This window comes from Eleutherodactylus coqui, chromosome 7 (genome assembly GCF_035609145.1).
Source record: "Eleutherodactylus coqui strain aEleCoq1 chromosome 7, aEleCoq1.hap1, whole genome shotgun sequence".
Lineage (NCBI taxonomy): Eukaryota > Metazoa > Chordata > Amphibia > Anura > Eleutherodactylidae > Eleutherodactylus > Eleutherodactylus coqui.
The window spans coordinates 213,449,662-213,472,826 of record NC_089843.1 but is presented as its reverse complement, the minus strand read 5'-3'; the positions used below and the strand labels follow the sequence as shown (position 1 = coordinate 213,472,826).

General features: G+C 44.7%; 1 protein-coding gene across 3 annotated transcripts in view; it reads left to right on the top strand.

The window, feature by feature from the left end:
* Positions 1–21,703, top strand: part of SEPTIN11 (septin 11) — a 109,838-nt gene extending 88,135 nt beyond the window's left edge. Inside the window, exons 8-11 of one of the 3 annotated variants that reach the window (XR_010785858.1) lie at positions 498–630; positions 1,384–1,571; positions 10,441–12,781; positions 21,132–21,703. Coding sequence is in view for 2 of the 3 variants with exons in the window: in XM_066574340.1 (XP_066430437.1) it covers positions 498–630; positions 1,384–1,571; positions 21,132–21,147 (337 nt within the window). In the remaining variant the exon portion in view is untranslated. Of the gene's footprint in view, positions 1–497; positions 631–1,383; positions 1,572–10,440; positions 14,175–21,131 lie in introns of those variants that run through there. The other 2 variants (XM_066574340.1, XM_066574339.1) reach the window with 2 other exon arrangements.
* Positions 21,704–23,165: the final 1,462 nt, after the last annotated feature.

The window sequence follows — 23,165 nt, the reverse complement described above, 5'->3', positions numbered from 1 at the left end:
CGATTCCAGCCAATCAGGAGGCTGGAATTGACACACGTGACGGGGCGGAGCTACGCGATGACGCGTAGAAGGGGGCGGAGCCAGAACGCCGCTGCTGCCGAACAGACCCGAAGGCAGAAGACCCTTCTGCGCAAGCGCGTCTAATCGGGCGATTAGACGCTGAAGTTAGACGGAGCCATGGAGACGGGGACGCTAGCAACGGAGCAGGTAAGTGAATAACTTCTGTATGGCTCATAATTAATGCACGATGTATATTACAAAGTGCATTAATATGGCCATACAGAAGTGCTGAACCCCACTTGCTTTCACGAGACAACCCCTTTAAGCGGAGGTTATATAGACGATGTACACGGGGCCTAAGGTGTGCAGGCACCTTTAATCTTCTGGACGTCCTTTGTAAACCGTAGATTTGAACGACCCAAAGGACGTGGCCTCTTTTTGCCACCAATGAGTAACGGTCGATTTTTTCCAATTCTATGCAACTTTTCTGTTTCCAGCCTTCAGGAAACGTACGAAGCGAAGAGGAACGAGTTCCTTGGAGAACTACAGAGGAAGGAGGAAGAAATGAGACAAATGTTTGTCATGAGAGTGAAAGAAAAGGAAGCGGAGCTGAAAGAAGCCGAGAAAGAGGTACGGATGCAGCAAAGTTTACCTTGATTGTGACGGCGGGCGCAGAACGTTATCTCATCCTAACCCACTTCAAATGATATTCTTCTCTTATCGTAGGGTGATTGTAGAGATAAACCCCAGGATATAACATCCCATTTAGGGTCAAAACTAAAAAATATACTTCTGTATTAGAAACCCTTTTCTTTAGGAATAGCCATGCAAATCCTCCGTTAGGCCTCTCTCACACCGGCGCCTTGTACTGTGATTAACGCCGCATTAATCGTGGTGTAACCCTCCCATTGCAATCAATGGGGCCTCGCAGATATGAGTTCATCACGACGCCTTCCAGCATTGCAATTTTCGGGTGCGGTCTACTCTATATTTGTCCGTTTTTAGCTAATTTCTCGCTGCGTCCAAACGCTGGCCGGTCTCACCTGACCGGATATGAATTGCGGATTCAATGAGTGTATGATCTGCGGTATTACACGGACCAATTAAATTCATTGACTTGTTTGGTTCCGATCACAGTAGTGTGTCAAAATTGCGTAAGGGGCTGCGATTTCCGCTTACGGACGTGTGAGCCCGGCCGTAGAGTGTGAAGCGCTGAGCAAGAAGTGAGCGATGATCTGCTTGTCTAAATGTTGTGCTTGAACGGCGACGTGGCCCGAGCGTTGATCCCACAGTCGTCTGATGTAAATGGGGCAGTACTCGCCCTTATATGTGATCTATGGCCCATAAATTGCTTCACTCTGCATCTATCTAAACTCTTTCTAGCTCCATGAAAAGTTTGACCACCTCAAAAGGACTCACCAAGAGGAGAAAAAGAAGCTGGAAGACAAGAAAAAGGAGATTGAGGAAGAAGTGAACACGTTCCAGAAGAAGAAGACGGCAACGCAACTCCTTCAGTGCCAAGCCCAACAGGCTGGATCCCAGCAAACCAAGAAAGACAAGGACAAGAAAAAGTAAGCTGCCTTGTGTAACTACTCCCCGTCTCAGTCATTGGCTTTTGGCATGAATGCAGCTACTTGCCATCTTGTCATCTCCATAATAACGGGAAACTGGTCTTCTTTCTTCATTTTTTTTAATTTTTGGTTTTTTTTATACTTTATTACAAACTAATCTGAAAATGTGCGGAGCGTCCGTTATTACCCGGATGTAGTATAACCAAGGTGGTCAGCATCAGATGGGCACAAGCTGGTTCATTGGGCCCTTGGTGGTAAGCATGTGATGAGAAGAAAGGTAATAGGCAATCTCCCTCCATGCCAGCAGTGTAAGCCGTAATTATCGGGGAAGGATATGTATTGTGTATGTATACTTACCCTATGTGAAGAATCGTTATATGTATAGTATGTAGAAAATATGAGCTTTATTATTACATGGACCGTAGGTAGAGCACAGCTTTAGGGGTTTAAAAAAAAAAAAAAAAGCACTTTAATTAAAAATATATATTTGCAATGGATTTTGGTAGGCAAAAAAAAGAAAACCGTAAATAATACCGTTGATGGGGATGATGTACGTTATACACTGTACATCCTTGGTTCAATTTCCATACCCTCGAGAGTAGATCAGGGATGTAGAACCAGAGTGTACAGGACCCCAATCGAATCGCACACATGGCTGCCCCGTCAGTTAGTGCGCCAGTGTTGGAGGATATAGTTCTCAGAGATGATATAGGATTCTTGCTAAGGGCCAGAGATGCTCAATGTGTTATTTTATATATCATGTACATCTAGTATTATGTTGATGTGGGAGGTAGATTTCAGGAAAAAAGCCTTCCCAGCTCAAAGGGCCATCCCGCTCATTTCTACTTTCATGCATTATGTAACTCCTCCCCTAGTAGAGTTTAGTTATTCCTTTCTCTCTCTAAGTTTCTGGACTCGTCTTTTCGTTGGGTCACGTGACCTCGTTGTGACTGTCTGGGATTTACTAGTCCCTATGTGACTCCCGTGGAGAACAATCTCACTCACCTAAACTTCCTGTATGATGATCATTGTACGGACTGTACCACAACAGGCTCTTCACAGAGGGGATCATAAACAACTATCACCGTTACTGCCGATGTTTAGAGGCCCCTTTCATATAGTTATAATGATGTAGATGCTAGTTCATCCCTGCTAACTGTATACTTCTTATGGTCTTTCACTTATAGAGGTAAATATATAGAGGGTAACGGCAATCACATTGTCCTCCCAGGAGGCAGAGATGGTACTGACTCTAGATAGTCATGTGATGCTGTGCTAATGCATCATAGGATAGCTAGTACATCATAGAGGAAGAGGAAGCAGGGAGAAATCGAACTGGTGTCTGATAAGTATCAGATAGGAGGCTGCACTGCATGGAAGGGACTGCAATATAAATAGATGTCCGGAGTGTGATAGATAATGAGGTGTAGTGATGGAAAAATGTGTTTTTACTGGAGTGGCCCTTTAAATTTACAGATCAGATCAAAGTTCTTTTACCTTTTTAGAAAATTAAAATACACGGATGACGAGGACCCACTAAAGGTCCTTTTACACGCAATGGTTATGGTCCAAAAACATTGTTTATAGGAGCAAAAATAGGCGATAATCGTTCGGGTACGGAAAACGGACGTCTTCAAGAGCTGCACCTGATCTCGGTGTAGTTGGCACAGAAGGGAACGGCCATAAAATGCTTATTGGTTGTGATATTGTAAAGGGTTGAAACTTCTTGTAAGAATCATGATTAGCAAGTTTATGATATATTTTGTCTTTCAGTCATCATTTTCAGATCTCTGAATGCAGTCATTGAATGGAAACCTTTACTTGTTTGCACCATGTCCAACTGAGCAGGACCTGATCTGTAGAGGATTTCCATTCACTGCCTGAAAGCAGAGATCTCACAAAAAAATGAAGAATGAAAACGCAAGTATTTTAAAAAACTGCATCGCTTTAAATGTTACAATCATTAAGCCGCGCTAACAGACCACCTGATGGCGTATACATCCACTTTGCAGAAATGGCATATTTCTGTTAGTTTTTAAGCAGTCGTTTTTTGTTTTTTTTTTCTTTACCGAAAAAAAAACCGCTGCAGCCAAATTTTTCACAGTTTTTTTTGGGGTCTGATGTGTTTTATTTTTATTTTTTCATTTTTTTTTAATCCCAGCATGCTCTGTGTTTAACAGGCCATTTTTTCTTGGGCTTCTCTATAGGGGAAACGCCGAAGGAAAAAATGCACGTGTAAAAGACTAAAAAAAAAAACGACACACAAAAAACCAAGCAAAAACTGCAGGTTTCATCAAAAAATGACATGTTTTTTTTTACTAAGCCAAAAAACATCCATAAAAAATGTCTGGTGGAAGCCTGAGAGCTCATTCACACGGGCGAGAACCCTTAAGGCCTCATGTCCATGGGCGGTTCGGGTTCCGTGGGCGGGAGCCCCGCCGCGGGATCCCACCCTGCCAGGGGCATGAGGACATTCCAGACACGTGTGGGTCGTCTGGTGTCTCCTCCGTGCATGCGGGTGGGTACGCCGGCCGGCACGCTCCCCGCACATACAAAGTGGAGATTTGGGGGGGGAAAAAATCTCCTGCTTTCCTGCGGGACTTGCAGCACACCCAGAGTGACCATTTCGAGTGTGCGGCAGATCGAACTGCTTCTATTGACTTCAATGGAAGCCGGTCCCGCGGCAAAACGCAGCATGCCGCGATTTTGTTTTTCAGACAAACCCGCATGCTTTAGTTAAGCTGCAGGCGCCCATGAATAGTCTATGGGCGCTTGAACTCCGGATCACCCTCGCGGGTACACCACGCCGATCCCAGAATTCAAACCCGCCCGTGGACATGAGCCCTAAGAGGGTTGTCCAAGATTGGAAAAACATGGCTGGTGTCCTAAAGCAGAAGGAAGGGAGGGGGAACACCACACCTGTCCACAGGTTGTAGGTGGTATTGCAGCTCAGTTTCTCGCAGCTCAGCTGCAATACTAGAAACAACCCAGGATTTTAGAGTCCTGATTGCAAGAACTAGTACAGAAGAAGTTTTCTTGTGCCGCTGCCATGAGTTTGACATGTCGTCTTCCGGTTCCGTAAAACGCAATTTTATTTATTTTGAACCCAGAATAAGTTCAGATTTGACAGTTTAAGTAAAAATAATACACTCCACACTATTAGCAGGAAATGCATAAGAGGCTCCACTTGCAAGCGGATGGATTGAAGCCTAATAGGAAGTAAGCAATAAGACCATATCGCTCGCACAGTCATGGTTCCGATAAACGGCCCCGTTACATTATAGCACGGTGGGACGGGCTCAGTGTGGCACAGTACTGGCAAAGGTAACAAGTATCCTGGCAGCCCTCCGCTTCTGGCATGAAGCCCTGCATGGAGTTAGTCTTACAAAGAAAACCCTGCAGTGTGCGGTAGTTGGCCGCCGGCCTGAGTTATAATTAATGTGCGTGAAGGAGGCGGCTCGCTAACAATTATAGCAAGGAGTAAAGTCAGCAAGAAATAGTAAGCCGGGCCAGCGTTCACTGAATCATCACAGGGATTGAGCTTCCATGATGGAGTACAGGATCTCATCCAGGCAATGCCAGCTAGGATACAGCCGGGTCGGAGTGGAAGCTGCTGTAACTGCAGGCACAGCTCTCACTGAAATCAATGGCAGCTGTGCTTGTAATGGAAGACGCAGCTCCCATTCATTTTAGTGAGAATCGCACCTGCAGTTACAAGAGCTGGCCACTACACAGGGTCGGAGCAGCAGCCTCCTCTCCGACCATGGTGTATTCCCGCACTGACAGCAGACGCCGTCCGGAAAACCCCTTTAAATGGAAGGGTGCTGATTTCTGTGATGATTTCCAAGTGTATTTGGAATGCTGAAAGTATTTTATTGCCAAGGCAGAGCAGACTTGTAAAATGCCCAGATACCATGGTACAGCACCACGTCTTGCCCACCATCTCCGCACACAGGCAACATACATCTCCAGCATTTACTTTCTGTATGAGTGACATCGGGTCTGTACAACAAGATGAGGATTTGGCATTGCCACCCAGAGATCACATACTTTGTAGCTAAGCAGCAGCCTGAATATATACTCCTTGTCAAAAAACAATCCATTCCCTAGGAGTTGTCAGAATCAGATGAAACTTTCTATGTGTGATTGTAACATTGATGTAAGTAAGAGATTACAGTATCAGAGCAAAAGGATATATTGTGGAGAACCGACCCCTTAAAGGGAGGCTCTAGTACCCTGTTATACCGCCTCTAGCTTGGATACAAGATGTGATACTGGCGGGCATGGAGGCTCTAGAACCCTGTTGTACCGCCTCTAGCTTGGATACAAGATGCGATACGAGTGGGCATGGAGGCTCTAGTACCCTGTTGTACCGCCTCTAGCTTGGATACAAGATGTGATATGGGGGGCATGGAGGCTCTAGTACCCTGTTGTACTGCCTCTAGCTTGGATACAAGATGTGATACAGGCAGGCATGGAGGCTCTAGTACCCTGTTGTACCACCTCTAGCTTGGATACAAGATGTGATACGAGTGGGCATGGAGGCTCCAGTACCCTGTTGTACTGCCTCTAGCTTGGATACAAGATGTGATACAGGCAGGCATGGAGGCTCTAGTACCCTGTTGTACCACCTCTAACGTGGATACAAGATGTGATACAGCCGGGCATGGAGGCTCCAGTACCCTGTTGTACCACCTCTAACTTGGGTACAAGATGTGATACAGGCGGGCATGGAGGCTCTAGTACCCTGTTATACCGCCTCTAGCTTCGATACAAGATGTGATACGGGCGGGCATGGAGGCTCTAGCACCCTGTTATACCGCCTCTAGCTTGGATACAAGATGTGATACAGGCAGGCATGGAAGCTCTAGTACCCTGTTGTACCACCTCTAACGTGGATACAAGATGTGATACAGCCGGGCATGGAGGCTCCAGTACCCTGTTGTACCACCTCTAACTTGGGTACAAGATGTGATACAGGCGGGCATGGAGGCTCTAGTACCCTGTTGTACCGCCTCTATCGAGGTTGTCCTGAGCCTGGTCACCTTGTGTGCCCTCACTCATCCACTGTTCCCAACACCTCCTAACAGTCTGGTCAGATGCTCCTCTCTACTGGTGGTCTGTAGGGGCGTCCTGAGCCCGGTCACCTTCTCTGCCCTCACACATTCACTGGTCCCAGCATCTCCTAACAGTCTGGTCAGACGCTCCTCTCTACTGGTGGTCTGTAGGGGGCGTCCTGAGCCCGGTCACCTTCTCTGCCCTCACACATCCGCTGGTCCCAGCACCTCCTAACAGTCTGGTCAGATGCTCCTCTCTACTGGTGGTCTGTAGGGGCGTCCTGAGCCCGGTCACCTTCTCTGCCCTCACACATTCACTGGTCCCAGCATCTCCTAACAGTCTGGTCAGACGCTCCTCTCTACTGGTGGTCTGTAGGGGGCGTCCTGAGCCCGGTCACCTTCTCTGCCCTCACACATCCGCTGGTCCCAGCACCTCCTAACAGTCTGGTCAGTACGGCCCGGTGGGGGACAATTCATCAATACAACCCTTCAGATTCTCACATCCCAATAATGCGCCCTCCTCTGGTAACGGGGTGAAATCTCTTCTCTGCGTCATAGAGGGATCTAGTGCTCAACAAGCTCTACAAGCGAGAGAAGAGGTCACTACAAACAAGGAGCCTCCAAGAGCCTCTTATAGGCCATGTGGGGGGGGGGGGGGGGACCACTTTTAGGGCCTCTGGTGACAAGACCGTCCATCTAATCACATCACAACTCATCATTTGTATATCTGGCTAAGATGTAACTGCAGGACGGGCTTTTCAGCAACTTGACAACTTCTAGGGGTGGCATTATTTTTTTTACAAAGTGTGTATTTGGGAAGTGCTTTACAGGCACCATAGAGCTTGGACACTCTAATGAATGATCACGATTGGTTGGATTTTGCATTACAATAACCTGATTATATCTGTTTGTGAGAGAGCTGGATTACAACTAAATATGGCTGACATTACATGGCAGACAACCAGCTTTTCACAGACTCCTAAGTGTTAAATCTGAGAAGAACTAGCAATTTGTTAGCAGAAGACCATTCAAGAGCCCGTATTTATATAGTGTATTGTTTGCATTTTCGTTTGGATACAAAATATCGTAGTTCCCATTTCTAAAGAGTCGGTCGCCCTCTAGTGGGGACTTTATAGTATATCTTCTTAAAACCCAGAACACTGATATAAAAACCAGAAAGGAAAATCCAGTCTTCAGCTTAGTAAATTTCCTTCCGTAGAAATGACACTACATACTGGAAACCAGGGCAAAACAAGAACCTAAGTAACTGACTTCACAGTTTTAATGTAGTCAGAACCCCTCTATTATATTTGGACAGTGGTTTGCTCCAGAATGAATGAGTCATTCAGTGCTGCTTGTGATGGAAAGGTCCACTGTACACGGATAATGTAGGGGTTCTGACTACGGTAAGCAACATTGTTACCTGAGGATTTTTTGGTTCATTAATCTACAAACACTTTTCTCCTAAACTGTTGTGTATGTTGTGTAAAATGTTTGCTAAGAACATGCATTTTAAATCTTTTATCCATGTGTTTTATGATCTACGCCATTGTTGTACAGTTTCCATTTTCCATGCATTTACCTCAAATCGTGTGCTGTATTTTTAATGTTTCAAACAATAGAACTGTGATCATGGTACGAAGTGTCATTAGTACACCCATATTCTATATCTGTCGATGTTTAGGTGTCAAGCACATTTATCCATATAGCTTGGTCTATCAATATTGCAAATTCTACTTTTTTCCATACAGTAGGTCTTGTTCACAAAGTATAAGCACAGTTTTTGTGTATTTTCTTTAGTCAGAATCAGAAGTGTATCCTAAATGGGAAAGCTGTATTAAAGGGGTTTTCCCAGTTGTGGGGGGTCCAATTCTTGGGACCTCCCCAATTGTGATACACTGTGGTACTTTCTTAATCTATGCTTTCATAGTGCCACTCCTATTCAGATACACAGGGCTTCAGATGGCAGCCAAATGGTCACCAATGCGCTTTAGACTTTGTAAATGGCAACAAGACTTCACAGTCCTGTTGCCATTTGCGACTAGACCCACTGCTGCTGTTCAGTGTTGTAACAAAAAAAAATCTTCCCCTTGTAAATAGCAGAGAAACTAGGCACATCTTCAAGATCTGCGGACCCAGCATTCAAGATGGGCAGTCGCAGCTGAGGAAAGTGACAGAGCAGAGCCTCAATGATGGCTCCTTCCCTTTCTGATCATGTGACCAAGCCCGATCAGTAACTAGTAGACAGCGAAAGCAATCCTGGACCCGTGTTATATGTAGTCCACAGTTGTTCTAATCTTATTATGGGCAGACTACTTGGCAGCACCACCGGACGGGGTCAGTCATGATACAGCTTCGTATATGTGATGCATGTATGATTTAACCCCTTAAAAGGACCAGGGTGTTTTGGTCAAAAAGGACCAGACACTTTTTAGGGATTTTACCCATGTGGTGGTTTATTTTTAAATTTTTTTTTTTCTTCTTCAGCTGCCAAAATTATTTTTGCTGCATTTTTTTCCATGACCTATAGGACAATTTTTTAAATATCTTTATTGACTAAATTTATTTCATTTTTTTTTTGTTTTATTAGGAGTAAAAAAACTTGGAAAAAAAATATGTATAGTTTTTATTTTAGCGCAAATATACAAATTTTTAAAAATAAACAGAAATGGGTTCCACATTTTGTTCCGGACAATTAGAAATATATAGAATTTTGTACGGTCTCGGCTTATAGGGGGCATATGGCGTCGGTTTACATTGGAGTCGGCACTGGGTTGTTTTTTTCCCGTGAATTTTTTAAAATGGTTTTTGTAACTATTTTTGTTTTAGCATCTATGTCCCACATGACGTCATATTAAGACCTCTGGGGGTCATTCACATTGTCTGCTTTTTCCTCCATACTTTTCCGCTCTAACTAGGGCGTCCATAAGAGCAGCATCCATAGGAGCCCCTGTTACAGGAGACAACATTCCCTAGTGGGACAGTAGTCCCTGTCAGATCTGGTCAGGGATCTGCTGAGACCCTCCAGCTTTGCTGTGTCAGTGGGCACTTGGTGATCACCAGGTTGAATATCAGAAGCTGCATCTCTGCTTTCTCTATTCACTACATAGCACTCAGTGAGCGCTATGCAGCCTTCAAGAGACAAGGCAGAAGCGGTTAGAAAACACTTCTGCCTTCTCCTCCGGATCCTCGGCTGTTACTAACAGCTGAAGACCCGATCTGCTCCTGCTACACTGCAGGACCTATAATCAAGTGCCATATTTTTACTTTAAAGCCCAGGACCAAGTGCCATAAACTTACAGGGCTTGGTCCTTATCGAGTTAAAGCCAACCCTGCAGGGTTGCCAGGACCAAAGGTAGGTAGGATAGAAATGATCAACACCATTTATAGGTGCCGGGGGAACAAGCTATTATAATCCAGACTTACCTGAGAAAGAGATCAGAGCACCATATGATACATTGTAATCACTGGAGTGTTCTGTGTTAGCAGCGGTTACCCTTCCCCTCCACTAGGAGGCAGCACTCAAGACCATCAGCACCCATCTAGCGGTGTTAATGGTGGGGCCGTAATGAGCGCTTTGAGCTTGACACCTAAACATGACATATTATTGGATGGAAAACCTATCTGTATGCATTTGTGTCAAACATTTCCAAAGATGAACATTGCTCCTCTGGTTGCTGTTTATTTTTGATTTTTTTTTTTTTACTTCGCCTTTTAATTTGCAGTTTTTCATTGCTAATGTGAGTGTTTTTGTATGTTTTCTCCCCCTGTGTGTTTTTGTGTTTTTTTTTTTTTTTTCTTTTAACTTACAGTGCAAGCTTCACATAAAGTGTGCCAAGCCAAGGATGTCCCAGCATTCACCTGCTTTTTGCAGTAATGTGTCCCTGCCATTTGTGTTCCTTGACACAGATCACTAATTACTCATTTAACGCATCATGTTTGGCTGCCCGTGGGGAGACTGCGTGCACTTGGACTTTTTTTTTGATTTGTTGCTGGGAAGCGAATGTTGCCGAGCCCGGGGGCCTGCGCCGAATGGCAGGAATGCGTGCCTCTCACCTAATTGTGCTCCTGCTGGCTATAAACCTTACCTAATCCTTGAAGACCTTGCCTGCATGTATTTAGCCCGGACCAGTCACTGAACATGGACATCACACCACGGGTACACGGCCGACCCATAAGCAGTATGCACACACATTTGTATAAGATTCCCGAAGTTTTGGCGAGGATGCGGAGGTCATGTGACTTGATAAGTAGTAGGCTCGACGTCTTGAGGCACCAGAATCGGATTTGTATCAGTAAGCCTTTGTCTTGTCTCCAATAAGGTTGCGCTGATGCCCCTCGGATACCAGTGTGAACCATTCCACTCCGCTTTGCACATCTATTTTGCCGAAACCCCCTTTTTGACATCTCGACAATAGAGAATGCTTCACACTGGTTCAGAGGCCAGGCACGAAATGACACCCGAATGAATGCTGCTAAGTGACAAACAATGAAGAACGCAGTTGCTAGTTAATAAGCTTATTTTCTGTGTATTTAATCTTTTGTGAAAAGTAAAGGCTTCAGCTTAATGCAGCAGCTTGAGACACTTTTGGTTTCTTATCAAGCCTCTGACTTTAATGTGGAGTTCTTCTTGTTTGGCTTTCAAAGCAACAAGACCCTTTCCTTATTATTACAAGTATTACTTAGTTCTAATTAAATGTCACTTTTAAAGGGGTTCTCCCACTTTATAGCTTTTCTTCAGACTGCTCCGTGCATTGCGCAGTGGTTCAAGTTGGTACTGCAGGCCGAGTCCCTTGCAATAGGATTCAGCCTGCAGTACCAACCTTGGCCACTGTGCAATGTCCAGAACTGGTTAAAAAAATGCTAAAAATGGGGGAACCTCTTTAAGTCACCCTCATTTCTTGTACCTTTACTCCAGAGAGCAGGAGATTTCTGTATGTATGTGTGTGAAGGAGCTCTTTGACCCCGCACATTGCTGTTTTTTTTAATTTTTTTTTAATTAAGTAAGCTTTCAACCCTGACATCCAAAGCCAAACCCTGACATCCAAACATCTTGTGTTGGCATACATGGTAAGAAAACTGACTAAACTGTGTCTTATATTCTCTTTCTATGCGGTTCCTTCCCGGACAGCAACCTTTCCTTTATGATACATTCCAAGAAGTGGCGACCCATGTTTACCTTTTGACTTCTGGATTTCTTTCTCTTCCGACGCTGTTTTGCTGATCCCTCTCTGCTCATAGCTAGGTAGCCTCTCTCTTCTATTGTTTGTAAGCTCGCCTGGGTCACGGCTCGCCTAATACTGCACCTTCCACTCTGCCTGCTGCTGACCCCCTCACTTGCCAGAATGCATCCAATGCTTGATGATTTGCCTTGATTGGAGCCTAATATTTATATTTTTTTTTGCACTGCCTAAACATGGCTCTGGGTGGTGTCTGACCTAGAAAGGACCACTATGCAAGGGTTTTTAGTCTTGGTTCACGTTTTTAGACAAGTCGGAAACCAGTTTCCTTCCCATTAGTTGTGTCTGGTCACTCATTTTGCTCAGGCTCTTCATGTCGTGTGCTGTGGTTTCATGGCTGTACAGTTCTTGTACGCTTTTCGTATACGTTCTACTATTTGTGCCCGCTCCAGTACCAGTTTTGTAGTATGTTTTTTTTTTTGTTGTTTTTTTTTTAATATTGTATTAAAATAACACATTTTGACTAATCTCAGGTATTTAAAACCAAAGCAGTATTTTGTTGCTAGTATTTCTGTTACTTAGCAAGCGAAATTTAGCTGGGAAGCTCCAAGAGGGGTACAATCCAAACCAAAATCATTGCATTTACAGGTATTATGTAGCGCGCTCGCTACACTCTAGGCCAATATTTTAATTCTACGTTCAGAATTTTTTTCTAATTGGATATCTTTTTTTTTTTTTTTTTTTGTTTTATTCTATAAAAATATCCAAATTTTTTCATTTCCCCCCCAAAGTTAGTTTAGTCTACCAAGCCTCCGTTCTGTGACATCCCTTGGGCCATGTTTAGCACAATACTCGCTGCACTTGTATGTCTTTCTTTCTGTGTCTATACTTTTTCCACAGTAGTCCTTGGCTGTGCACGGAGTAAGTGGCTTCCTTCCAATCTGTTTGGATGTGCTTCCCCCCCTGCCCGCATGTAAGTATATCAGAGGTCTTCTAATCTAGTAGAATGTGGGCTTGTTTAAACAAGCAGCAAGTTAATGCCAGCTTTTGTTCTTTAGTCAAATGAGACCTGCAGCCAGCATGAGGGCATAAAGAGGAGGCTCAGCTGTCACCCCGTTATACCGCTGACGGGCGTCTTCAAAAAACTGAAAATTTTTGTAATTAAAAGGAAAAAATCCCTACAGTATAGATCGTACGGATTTTCCAAAAATGTGATAAATAGTAGCAGGATAACTTTGTGTCATTATTTCAATAGAAACCCTAAATACTTGCCAATTATGTCCTTGCATAGTCCCTCATTAGCGGTCTTTTACCAAAACCCCGGTATGAACGCGAGTCTTCCACTTATAATAATGCGGTTTGCGCTATACATACATGTCGTGTGGAAGGTAGACGTTCGTACAGTCAAGCCAATACCAACCTCCTGAAGGTGGTTTCACACCTCCGCTTTCCTGCTCCCATTTGGGGAGCATTCCCGCAGCCGGACGGAACCGAACAATGCCAAATTGACCCTATTGACTATAACGGGGTCGGTTCAGTTTTCGATTCAGCTGCCCGGCTTTTAGACGGAAGAAAAAGAGCTTTTTCTTTCGGTACTTTGAGCCGGATCTGCAGTAGAACCTCCTACCGGACCTTCCGACACAGATCTAAGCTCTCACTCACAACCTGAAGGTTGTGAGTTCAATCCTTGCTTGGTTCAGGTATGCCAGGAATGCCGTTCTAAAGCCGCATGCCAACCGTATGTTAACTCTATATACAATGCAGTACGAACAACCATGATTCCATCGCATTGTCTTGGCTCTCCCATGCAACTCCGCTTGCCTTTGCCTCATTTCTCATCCCCCTTTTTTTCCTGCTATTATGGGAGCGAACTCATGGGTCGTCACATTTAGTCATCGGAAAGATACATCCATTGTCCTCATCTCGTCTTGTGCATTTGGATTAATAGGGTGTATGCCATCCGGAAAGCTTGTGGATACAATGTAAAGCTCGCTGTTACCTTTTTTTTTTTTTTTTCCTTCCTGAACATGAAGCTGTGAACAGCACTAGGAATAATGTAATGTTATACTTTTTATATATATATAAAACATACCGTTTGCCTTAAATTCTAGCTTTAGGAGTTTGAATACCAATGTTGAAAATTGTTTTTTTTTTGTTTTTTTTTGTACCTTGCATCCAGTGTTATTGCAGTATTCTATAATTGATGCATATTGTAGGCACTTGTCATGTGTTTGGATTTTTAATAGTGTTTGAACATTTTGTGTATAAACTTATAAAAACTATATAACTTTTTGAATACCTTTTTGTATGTTAGACAGAGGACATGAAAATGTTGCCAGCACATAAAAATATATACTTTTACCCCACCTCGAGACGTGTGTGTCCTTTTTGTGCTTTATGTATAGTTTGCATACATTTCTCTGACCAGTATTGGATAGGTTGACATTATAGCGCATGAGGAATATTCGCAGAAGTCAACGAAAACTCAGATAGAAGTGTAACCGTGCCGTCCGTAAAGTGTTCCTCCTAGTTATGTTGCCTCAGCTGTTTAGTTGTGTAGGCACCAGGATAGAACATTGAAATTCTCTCCTGTAAGGCCTCCTTGCACACGGGTTGGATATCAATTGCGGAATCCACAATCGGAACCCACGCGGATCAAGTCCCCCATAGGGAAGCATGAGCTTCCGCAGCTCCATGCGCACATGCGGATTTGAATTGTAGATCCTGCTCAGTGCGGATGGGCTCCATTGATCTCTATGGAAGCGTTCGATCCGCAGTTGTAGGCGGGTACTTCTCGGGGTGCTTGGACACCAGGCAGGGAGGTGGGGAAGGCAGCAATGGGCTTGCGATTTTTTTTTTTTTTTTTTTTACATCCACACGGAAAAACTCTTGAATCCGCGATCATCTGCAAGCATTTTTAATTCATTTCCGCAATGATTTGCAGATCTTCTGCGGCGGAAATCCGCATGTGCAATCTGGCTCTGCCGTGTGCGGGCGGCCTGAAGCTCTTCAGCTTCTGATAGCCGATTCAGCTGTAAGCATCACTGGAGGTCCACTTTATGAAAGGCAGCGGGGATTCTGTGTTTCTGCTCCATTCGGGGAGCAGGAAAGGGGAATCCCCTGTCTGATTGAGTCTGTCTTATGACCAAGCCGAACAGACCCCATTGACTATAACTGGCTCCATTCGGTTACAGCTCGGCTCCCCAGCATTTGACTGGAAGGTAAAGTGCCGTATGCAGCGCTATTTCTTCCAGTACTTTGTGACGATCAAGGTGAAAGAACACATCAATTCTGCCATAGTTTTTTTTCAGGTTTTTTTGTATTTTTTTTTTCTTTTCCTTCATGGCGTCCAATATGCACTATGTCTAATAAAAGAAATATAACTTTTTTCTGCAGGTTGATTACAATACCAAAACCTATAGAATACAGAATTATTTTTTCATTTTTGCACAATTAAAAAAAAAAACAAAACATTTTTTGGGGGAGCGAAAAAAATTGTCCTTGGCATTGCTGTATTCAAAGACCTATAACTTTATTTTTCCATGGACAGAGCTCTGTCAGACAGAGCCGCTTAATGACACTCACATACAGAAATTTGAAATCAATGGAAACAAACTCAAAAAAGTGTCTGACCGTAAGACTGTCCTTGTTGTCCACAGCAACCAATCACAGCGCAGCCGTCATTTCTCAAGTTGCCGAGATAGAATGAAAGCTGCGCTGTGATTGGTTGTGAATTTCGTAGTTACTGATATGGCTTCTGCTGCAGCCGGAATGGAAAGTCCCAGGTTTCCTCTCCCAGTAGGAGGTACCCCTTTACCACCCCATTTCCACAATGAAGTCCGAAGTAAGCTCACTAGGCGACTACCAAACAGATGGATTGGCCGTGCAGGTGCTGGCGATAGTGATGACCTTCTTTGGCCTCCACATTCCCCCGACCTTACGCCTAAGGGTTTTTTTCTGGGAGAGTGTTAGAGTCTACATGCCACCCTTACCACCCAACATGGATGACCTGTGAGTACCCATCACAAAAGCCATTCTATTAGTCAGGCTGGAACGTGATCACAGGCTCGATGTGTGTCCAGTGACGATGGGGGCTCACATTATTAAAGGGGTTGTCTCGCGGCAGCAAGTGGGGTTCAGCACTTCCGTATGGCCATATTAATGCACTTTGTAATGTACATCGTGCATTAATTATGAGCCATACAGAAGTTATTCACTTACCTGCTCCGTTGCTGGCGTCCCCGTCTCCATGGTGCCGTCTAATTTCAGCGTCTAATCTCCCGATTAGACGCGCTTGCGCAGAAGGGTCTTCTCCCTTCTCTTGGGTCTCGGCACGAGCGGCGTTCTGGCTCTGCCCCCTTCTACGCGTCATCGCGTAGCTCCGCCCCGTCACGTGTGCCGATTCCAGCCAATCAGGAGGCTGGAATCGGCAATGGACCGCACAGAGCCCACGGTGCACCGTGGGAGAAGATCCGCGGTGCATCGTGGGTGAAGATCCCGGCGGCCATCTTGGTAAGGTAAGTAAGAAGTCGCCGCAGCGTGGGGATTCGGGTACGTACTAAACTTTTTTTTTTTTTAACCCATCCCTTGTGTTTGTCTCGCGCCGAAAAAAAGACGTTTCGGCGCGGGACAACCCCTTTAATGATATGCAACAAAACTTTTTGGAGTTTGTTTCCCTTGATATCAAATTTATGTACCGAAGTGTCATTAGCCGTGAGGTATGAGTGTTTCAAATCGGGAAGATTATTTGTAATAAACCTGTATTTTTCATTAATCTTTTTTGCAAAAAAAAGGAAAAAATACACTTTTTTAATATTACCATATCCCTGTAGAGGGCTTAAATCTGCGATCCCATGAACAATCAGACAATACACCGTAGTACTTTTTTGTACTGCAGTGTATTATCTCCATTCTTTGACATTCTAAGCCATAGCAGAATCTGAAGCCGTTGTCAGGCATCCAATTGCCATGGCAGCCCCCCATCCCTTTGTTATTAGGTGACAGAAAGCGGATAATGTTAAGGAAGGGTTACCTGCGGGAATTTGACTGAACCCCGCTATTGCAGCAGGACGCCAGCTGTCAGTTACAGAACATGCATGGCATTTCACACTAATCGCTTTCCTCCCATGACATAAATGTGCCATCTCTGGGCGAAAAGGGATTATTCAGGTTTAGAAAAACATGGCTTTTGTCTCCCCAAAACAGCGCCACCCTTGTCCATGGGTTGTGCCTATTATTGTAGCTCAGCTCAAATGAAGTGAATGGGGATTGGTTGCAATACTACACATGACCTGTGGACAGACGTGGCGCTGCTTCCTGAACAAAACAGCCATGTTTTTCTCATTAAGGGGGCTTTATGTGGGATGACTATCGGCCAAATGGAAGTCATTCTGTGTAAATATGGCCTCCAACAGGTTGGTTGATCGCAAGTCGGTCTTATACACCAGGTCCCTTTTGAACAAATTTGCCTGGAGATATTCTCTCTCCCCCACCTTAGGCGACTATTAGAGTAATAGTTGTCCAGTGTAAAGGCACACCATCTAAGCATCTGTCTCTGTAGCCCATATCTGCTGTTAATAATCACTAAGGAGTAGAGATGAGCGAACGTGCTCGGCCACGCCCCTTTTTCGCCCGAATACCGCGATTTCCGAGTACTTCCGTACTCGGGCGAAAAAATTCGGGGGGCGCCGTGGCGGCACGGGGGGTAGCAGTGGGGAGTGGGGGGGAGAGGGAGAGAGAGAGGGCTCCCCCCTGTTCCCCGCTGCTACCCCCCGCACCGCCACGCCTCCCCCCGCCCCCCGAATCTTTTCACCCGAGTACTGAAGTACTCGAAAATGGCGGTACTCGGGTGCGTAAGTACTCGAAACGAGTACGTTCGTTCATCTCTACTAAGGAGCCTTATGTGACTCAATGGCTGAGATCAGCGTTCCCCAACTCCAGTCCTCAGGGACCGCCAACAGGTCATGTTTTCAGGACTTCCTCAGTATTGCACAGGTGATGTAATTATCATCAGTGCCTCAGCCCATGCCACAGGGGTACTTACCATAGGATACCCTGAAAACATGACCTGTTGGTGGTCCCTGAGGACTGGAGTTGGGGACCCCTGGCTTAGAGAACGCTTCATGAAAGGCGTGCCTCATGCCAACGCACAAGACCCAAAATGTCTAGATCTTACAAAAATTTGCAAGTTTTTTTACTTCTAGATTTTCACGCCTTTTACTTCAATGCCAGTGTTGTATGTTTGCTGCGTCTGTCATACTTATTGTATGTTTTCAGTTTGTTTTACCCACACGCTCTACAAATACAGAATTTTGGGGTTAAAACTTAAATTATATGGGAAGAAAAAAACTTTCCAGCTATTTTGGATACAAGAAATAACAACCTCGTCCGATCGCGTAACAAAAATGTAGGCCTCGAGTCCACTTGGACGCACAGATATCACTGCTGTATGCCACAGTGGAATCCATGTGTGCCCGCGGCCATGGAGAGGGCAAAGCCATTTTTCCTACCTCTCCAGACGCTGCAGGTCTCGCCTCCCATTGTGGCCAGATCTTCTTTACTTCTTCCCGGCGGATATACTCGGCACCCCGACTGCGCCCATGCACACTTTTAAAAAAAATCTCCTGCGTATCCACGGCACAGCGCAAAAACAGCTGTTGCCATGCCATGGATACGGACGGCTTCCATTGACTTCAATGGGAGCCGTCCGTGCAGGAGGATCGCAGGAAAATAGAGCATGCTGCAACTTCTTCCCGTGCGTGCGACCCGCATGCCGGAAAGAAATCACATCCGCATGCTTTTAGCTGCCCTACGAATGCCAATGCATCCCAATGGGCAGTAAGACACACGGATCACCTATGCGGGGGCGGGGGCGACGTGGATATTGGGCCTTATTCTACACCCTTTAGTTGACAAAAAGTGTTTAGAGTAATAAGGCCGCCTTCACTTCGAAACCGGTTCACCGTGGGAACGCTTCAAAATTTGCAAAAATTTATTTGCCAATTTTGGTGCAGTTTTTATGTTCTCTGTGGTGCCAATCCACTGCATTTCCATCCGGGTGTCCAACATAAATAGACCTGCTGCCGATTCGTAATCCGCAGCAGAGAAATACCGCTCCATTCCAGGGAGGTTTGTAAAATGTCCTTTACGTACCTTGTACTGTAAACTGCAGAAGTGGAAATTCCGCAGCGGATTCTGAAGGCAGCCTTACAGCGTAGTATAGTCCATAGCCATCCTTCACCAAACATAAGGCCGAATTCACACGGCGGGGTCAGATTCCGCAGCGGAATCCGACCCTGTGTCCAGCCAGTGACCGGCACATAGGCAGTACACATAATGGTGCGCCATCGCTAGGCGATGACAGCGGATCCCACAGCCTTTCCGCAATGATGATTGCAGAAGAGCCGCGGGTCGAACGGCTTCCGTTGACTTCAATAGAAGCCGTCCGCACAAAATCCGCGTCAATATAGTGCACACTGCAATTTTGTTTTTCCCCACTCTATTTTTGCTGGTGGGCATGAAAACCCGCTTTTACATTGCATGCTTATGGCAGGTATTTGCTGCAGAATCCGAAGGCGGATGCCCACTCCGAATTTCGCAATGCGAATCCGGCCGTGTGCGTTTGACCATATATGTTCAGTTTTAAGGGGCATCTCAAAAATAACTTCAAAAATCTAATTTTTGGGGACATTACAATTTTATAACTGTATATGTAGCAGGTATTCTGGAAAATTGGAAGGTACACCTAAAGGTAAGTCTGGTACAATACCCCCTCCTGTACAATCTTTCGATCAGTATATATGTAAGACTGCCTTCACATTTGCGGTGGGAATTCCGTTTTCTTGCTCCAATCAGACAGCAGGAAAGGGGAATCCCCGGGCTGAACGGATCGGTCTTATGACGGAACCCAACAGCGCCGAACAGATCCCATTGACTATAATGGGGTCGGTTCAGTTTCCGCTCAGCTGCCCGTCCTCATACCGTAAGAAAAGGCGCTGCTTGCAGGACTATCTCTTCTCTTACTTTGTGCCGAATCTGCAGCAGAACCTCCGACCCGCTTCCACCGCAGATGTGAAGGCAGCCTGAAACACTGTAGCTTTAAAGTAATTTGATTCTCCTTCTCCAATATTGCCAACTTCACCTTAGAAGAGAGATTAACAAGTTTTTTCAAGCATGCACAGGAATAAAAAGAGCTTGATCTAGTGCAACGACTGCTGAATATGCCCTTAAAAGGATGTGTAAGTGTTAATTGGCCTAGCAGAAAATCCAGTTAGTGTGACCTACCAAGAATACTTGGGTTCAAAACCAAAACTGCCCAGGAAACAAGAAGATGACTCAAACACTGAGCTGAAGGGTTTTTTTAAATATTTTTTTTCTGGTTTGGCTTATATCCTTAGTCATGTTATTGACAACTGTTTGTAGGGTCGAATATTGACTTGTAGGCAAATCCGCTTCCACTAGGTGGCACTGTGGAGATACTTCGCCATTCCTTATCTGCATTCTTTTTTTTTTTCCCAGGAAGCATTGCATGGCCATATAAGGCATCACATGGCAATATAAGACCCTCCATTCCAAATTGGCACTTTCTTCATGGCAAAAACTAATATTCCCAGACCTTATGGCGTTTTTTGGTTTTTTTTCTTCTAAAATTGCAAATGGGTCACTAACAAATGTGTCCTGGTGGTGCATATGATAGCATACCCGGAGTTCCCAATAATGTCTAAGGAATATTAATTGTGTATAATTGTAAGACAAATAGTTAGAAAAGCTTCTTCAAAGTGACACAAACTTCTTCCTAATATTTAACCCTTTCCAATCCACTGTCTGACCTCTGAAGACATTATGATTTAGGGCTGTACAGCTCCGATGTTGGAAGACGTCCATCAGGGTTCTCTTACTGCATATTGCCAGCCTCTCTGCTGTCGGAGCCTATCCAATGTGTCACCTCATGCAGTACTGGCTTTAGCCAGCAGATAGCGCCGTTGTATAACGGCAGAAAAAGAGTAAGCTCCCCTAGGAAAACCAGGATATAAATTGGATTGGAAAGGGTTAATAGAGCATATATATGTTATCGCCACATGGGCAGAATGGTTGTTAGCGCATGATGCGTAAGAGCTCCCAGCAAGTACATTAAGCAAAGTCATAAGGCCGATAGAGGCCAAAAAGGGGTTTTTTTTGCCTTTAGTGGCGCGATATGCATGAGCTTGCCTCTTCCTTCGTATAGACAGGCACAGCAGAATGTACTTTCCTATCCACAGAGCCATCGCAAAAAAAACATACCATGCACCTATATTCAACATTTTTCTCTTTCCTCTTTCCTGTAGCTTCTTCTTTCTATAACCAGCCTGTTGACAGTCTTACACCTACCCTGTAATGGACAGTAAGGGGGCCAGAAGAGCAGCAGTCTATGCACCCTTTGGAAGATCTGCCTCATGACTTCTGCCATTGTTCTTCCTTGCGCATACTTCTTGTGGATTACTTGTTCCTGTGTATTGAGGAGTGCATTTGCTTACTCACTGAAGTATGTCATGGTTCGAAGTTTCATACGATTGCATTGAAAGACATCTAGAGACCTATTATGCCGGTAGCGTCCTATTACACCGGTACTGTCCAGATTCCTTAAGATTCTCTCCTCATTCGGTCTGGTGTGTATAAGGATTACTTGGGCAGCAGTACCTGCTTACAAGGAGGACCACGTGCCTGCAAATTATTGGAACACGAAGACGACTTTCATATGGAGTAGATCCATGTTTTAAGTGGCGTGTAAACTGTGCTCATGTCACTGTATAAGCTACACTAGACCAAAACTGTGGTTTTGGTGACTGAGACCGGTTTCTCGGTGCACCAGAGACCGGTCTTATCATTTTGTTTTCAGTAGTCTATATGATGGTCATGATTAGAGATGAGCGAGCATTGCCCATAGCGAGTACCTGCCCGCTCGAGACAAAAGGTTCGGGGAGCAGTGAGTAGCGGCAGTCAGCAGGGGGGAGAGAGGGAGAGAGAGATCTCCCCTCCACTCCCCCCCGCAGCTCCCTGCTCGCCGCCGGCACCCGAACCTTTTGTCTCGAGCGGGCAGGTACTCGCTAAGGGCAATGCTCGCTCATCACTAGTTATGATTAAATTTAACATTTCATATATTAGAATTTGACTAGTCCAAGAACAAAGTGCAGTCCTTGGAATTTTTTCTGTTTTTCACAATCCCTTGACACCCCCCCCCACAACCCTTCCTCCATCTCAAGGGGTGGAAAAAAAAAAAAAAAGTTTGACATTTGGTCATCCAACATTTTATTTTGCCAATTAAAGGAGCCCCATTTAGCCCGTTAAGGGCGATCACTGTGTTTTTCTAGATTTTAATCTCACAGAAGCCAAAAGGTTTTTTATGTCGCCATTAAGGCCATCTATTTTACAAGATTTGCCTAATATGTATTATAAGATTGCTTCAAGTGCATTTTTATCTTCGACTCTGAGAGAGAGAGCTTTGTATAAATTCTAATTGTGCTTTTTTTTTGTATTTCAGGTCAAATTGATAGTAAAGGTATAACATTACAGACTTTATTTTATTCCCTGACGCTTCTACAAGTGTCATCTGAAGGATAGTATTGCCAGAGCCTTTAATGCTTCCATTACAAATCATATATTAGCAAAGTATGGGGTAAAAGCCATTTCTGAGGCATGAATGAAACGATTAATTTTTGGTGTGAAATGACCAGGGTAGATGAAACGGGGGAAATGCTTGAAAATTCCAAGTTTGTTTCGTACCACCGAGATGTTCTGTGAATAAATGACAAACTATAGAGCCGGGCCAAGGAATCCCTACACGCCTAACTGGGACCGTGATAATAGGGAGTAGGGTGAAGGTTTGATATTTAGGGCTGCACACCTTCTGTGAGCATCATGTAGGCCTCCTTGGTCATCGGAGCGAATCTCCCCCAAGATGTAGTGCATGTAGAGGTACATCCTTCTGTAAAGGTTTTTCCTATATGATATCGGAGACATATTGTTGAGGTCCCATGTCCAAAATCAAGGCCTTCTATTGTGTCTTTTCAATAGAACAACCAATGGGAGCTTAGAGATGGTAGAAAATCTCACAGATGAGAAGCTCAGGTCTACTAGTGTGTATAGGCTTAGAAATGGAAGGGGCTTTTGTTAGAAACTACCTTGTGAGCAAATCCGTGAAGACCCATAGTGCTCGTTTTAACCCTTTCCAATCCACTGTCTGACGTCTAAAGGCATTCTGATTGAAGGCTCTACAGCTCCAATGTTAGAAGATGTCCGGCAGGGTATTCTTACCGTAGATTACTGGCCGCTCTGTTGTCTCGGGCCTCCCCAGCATGTCCCATACCACAGTACTGGCTCTA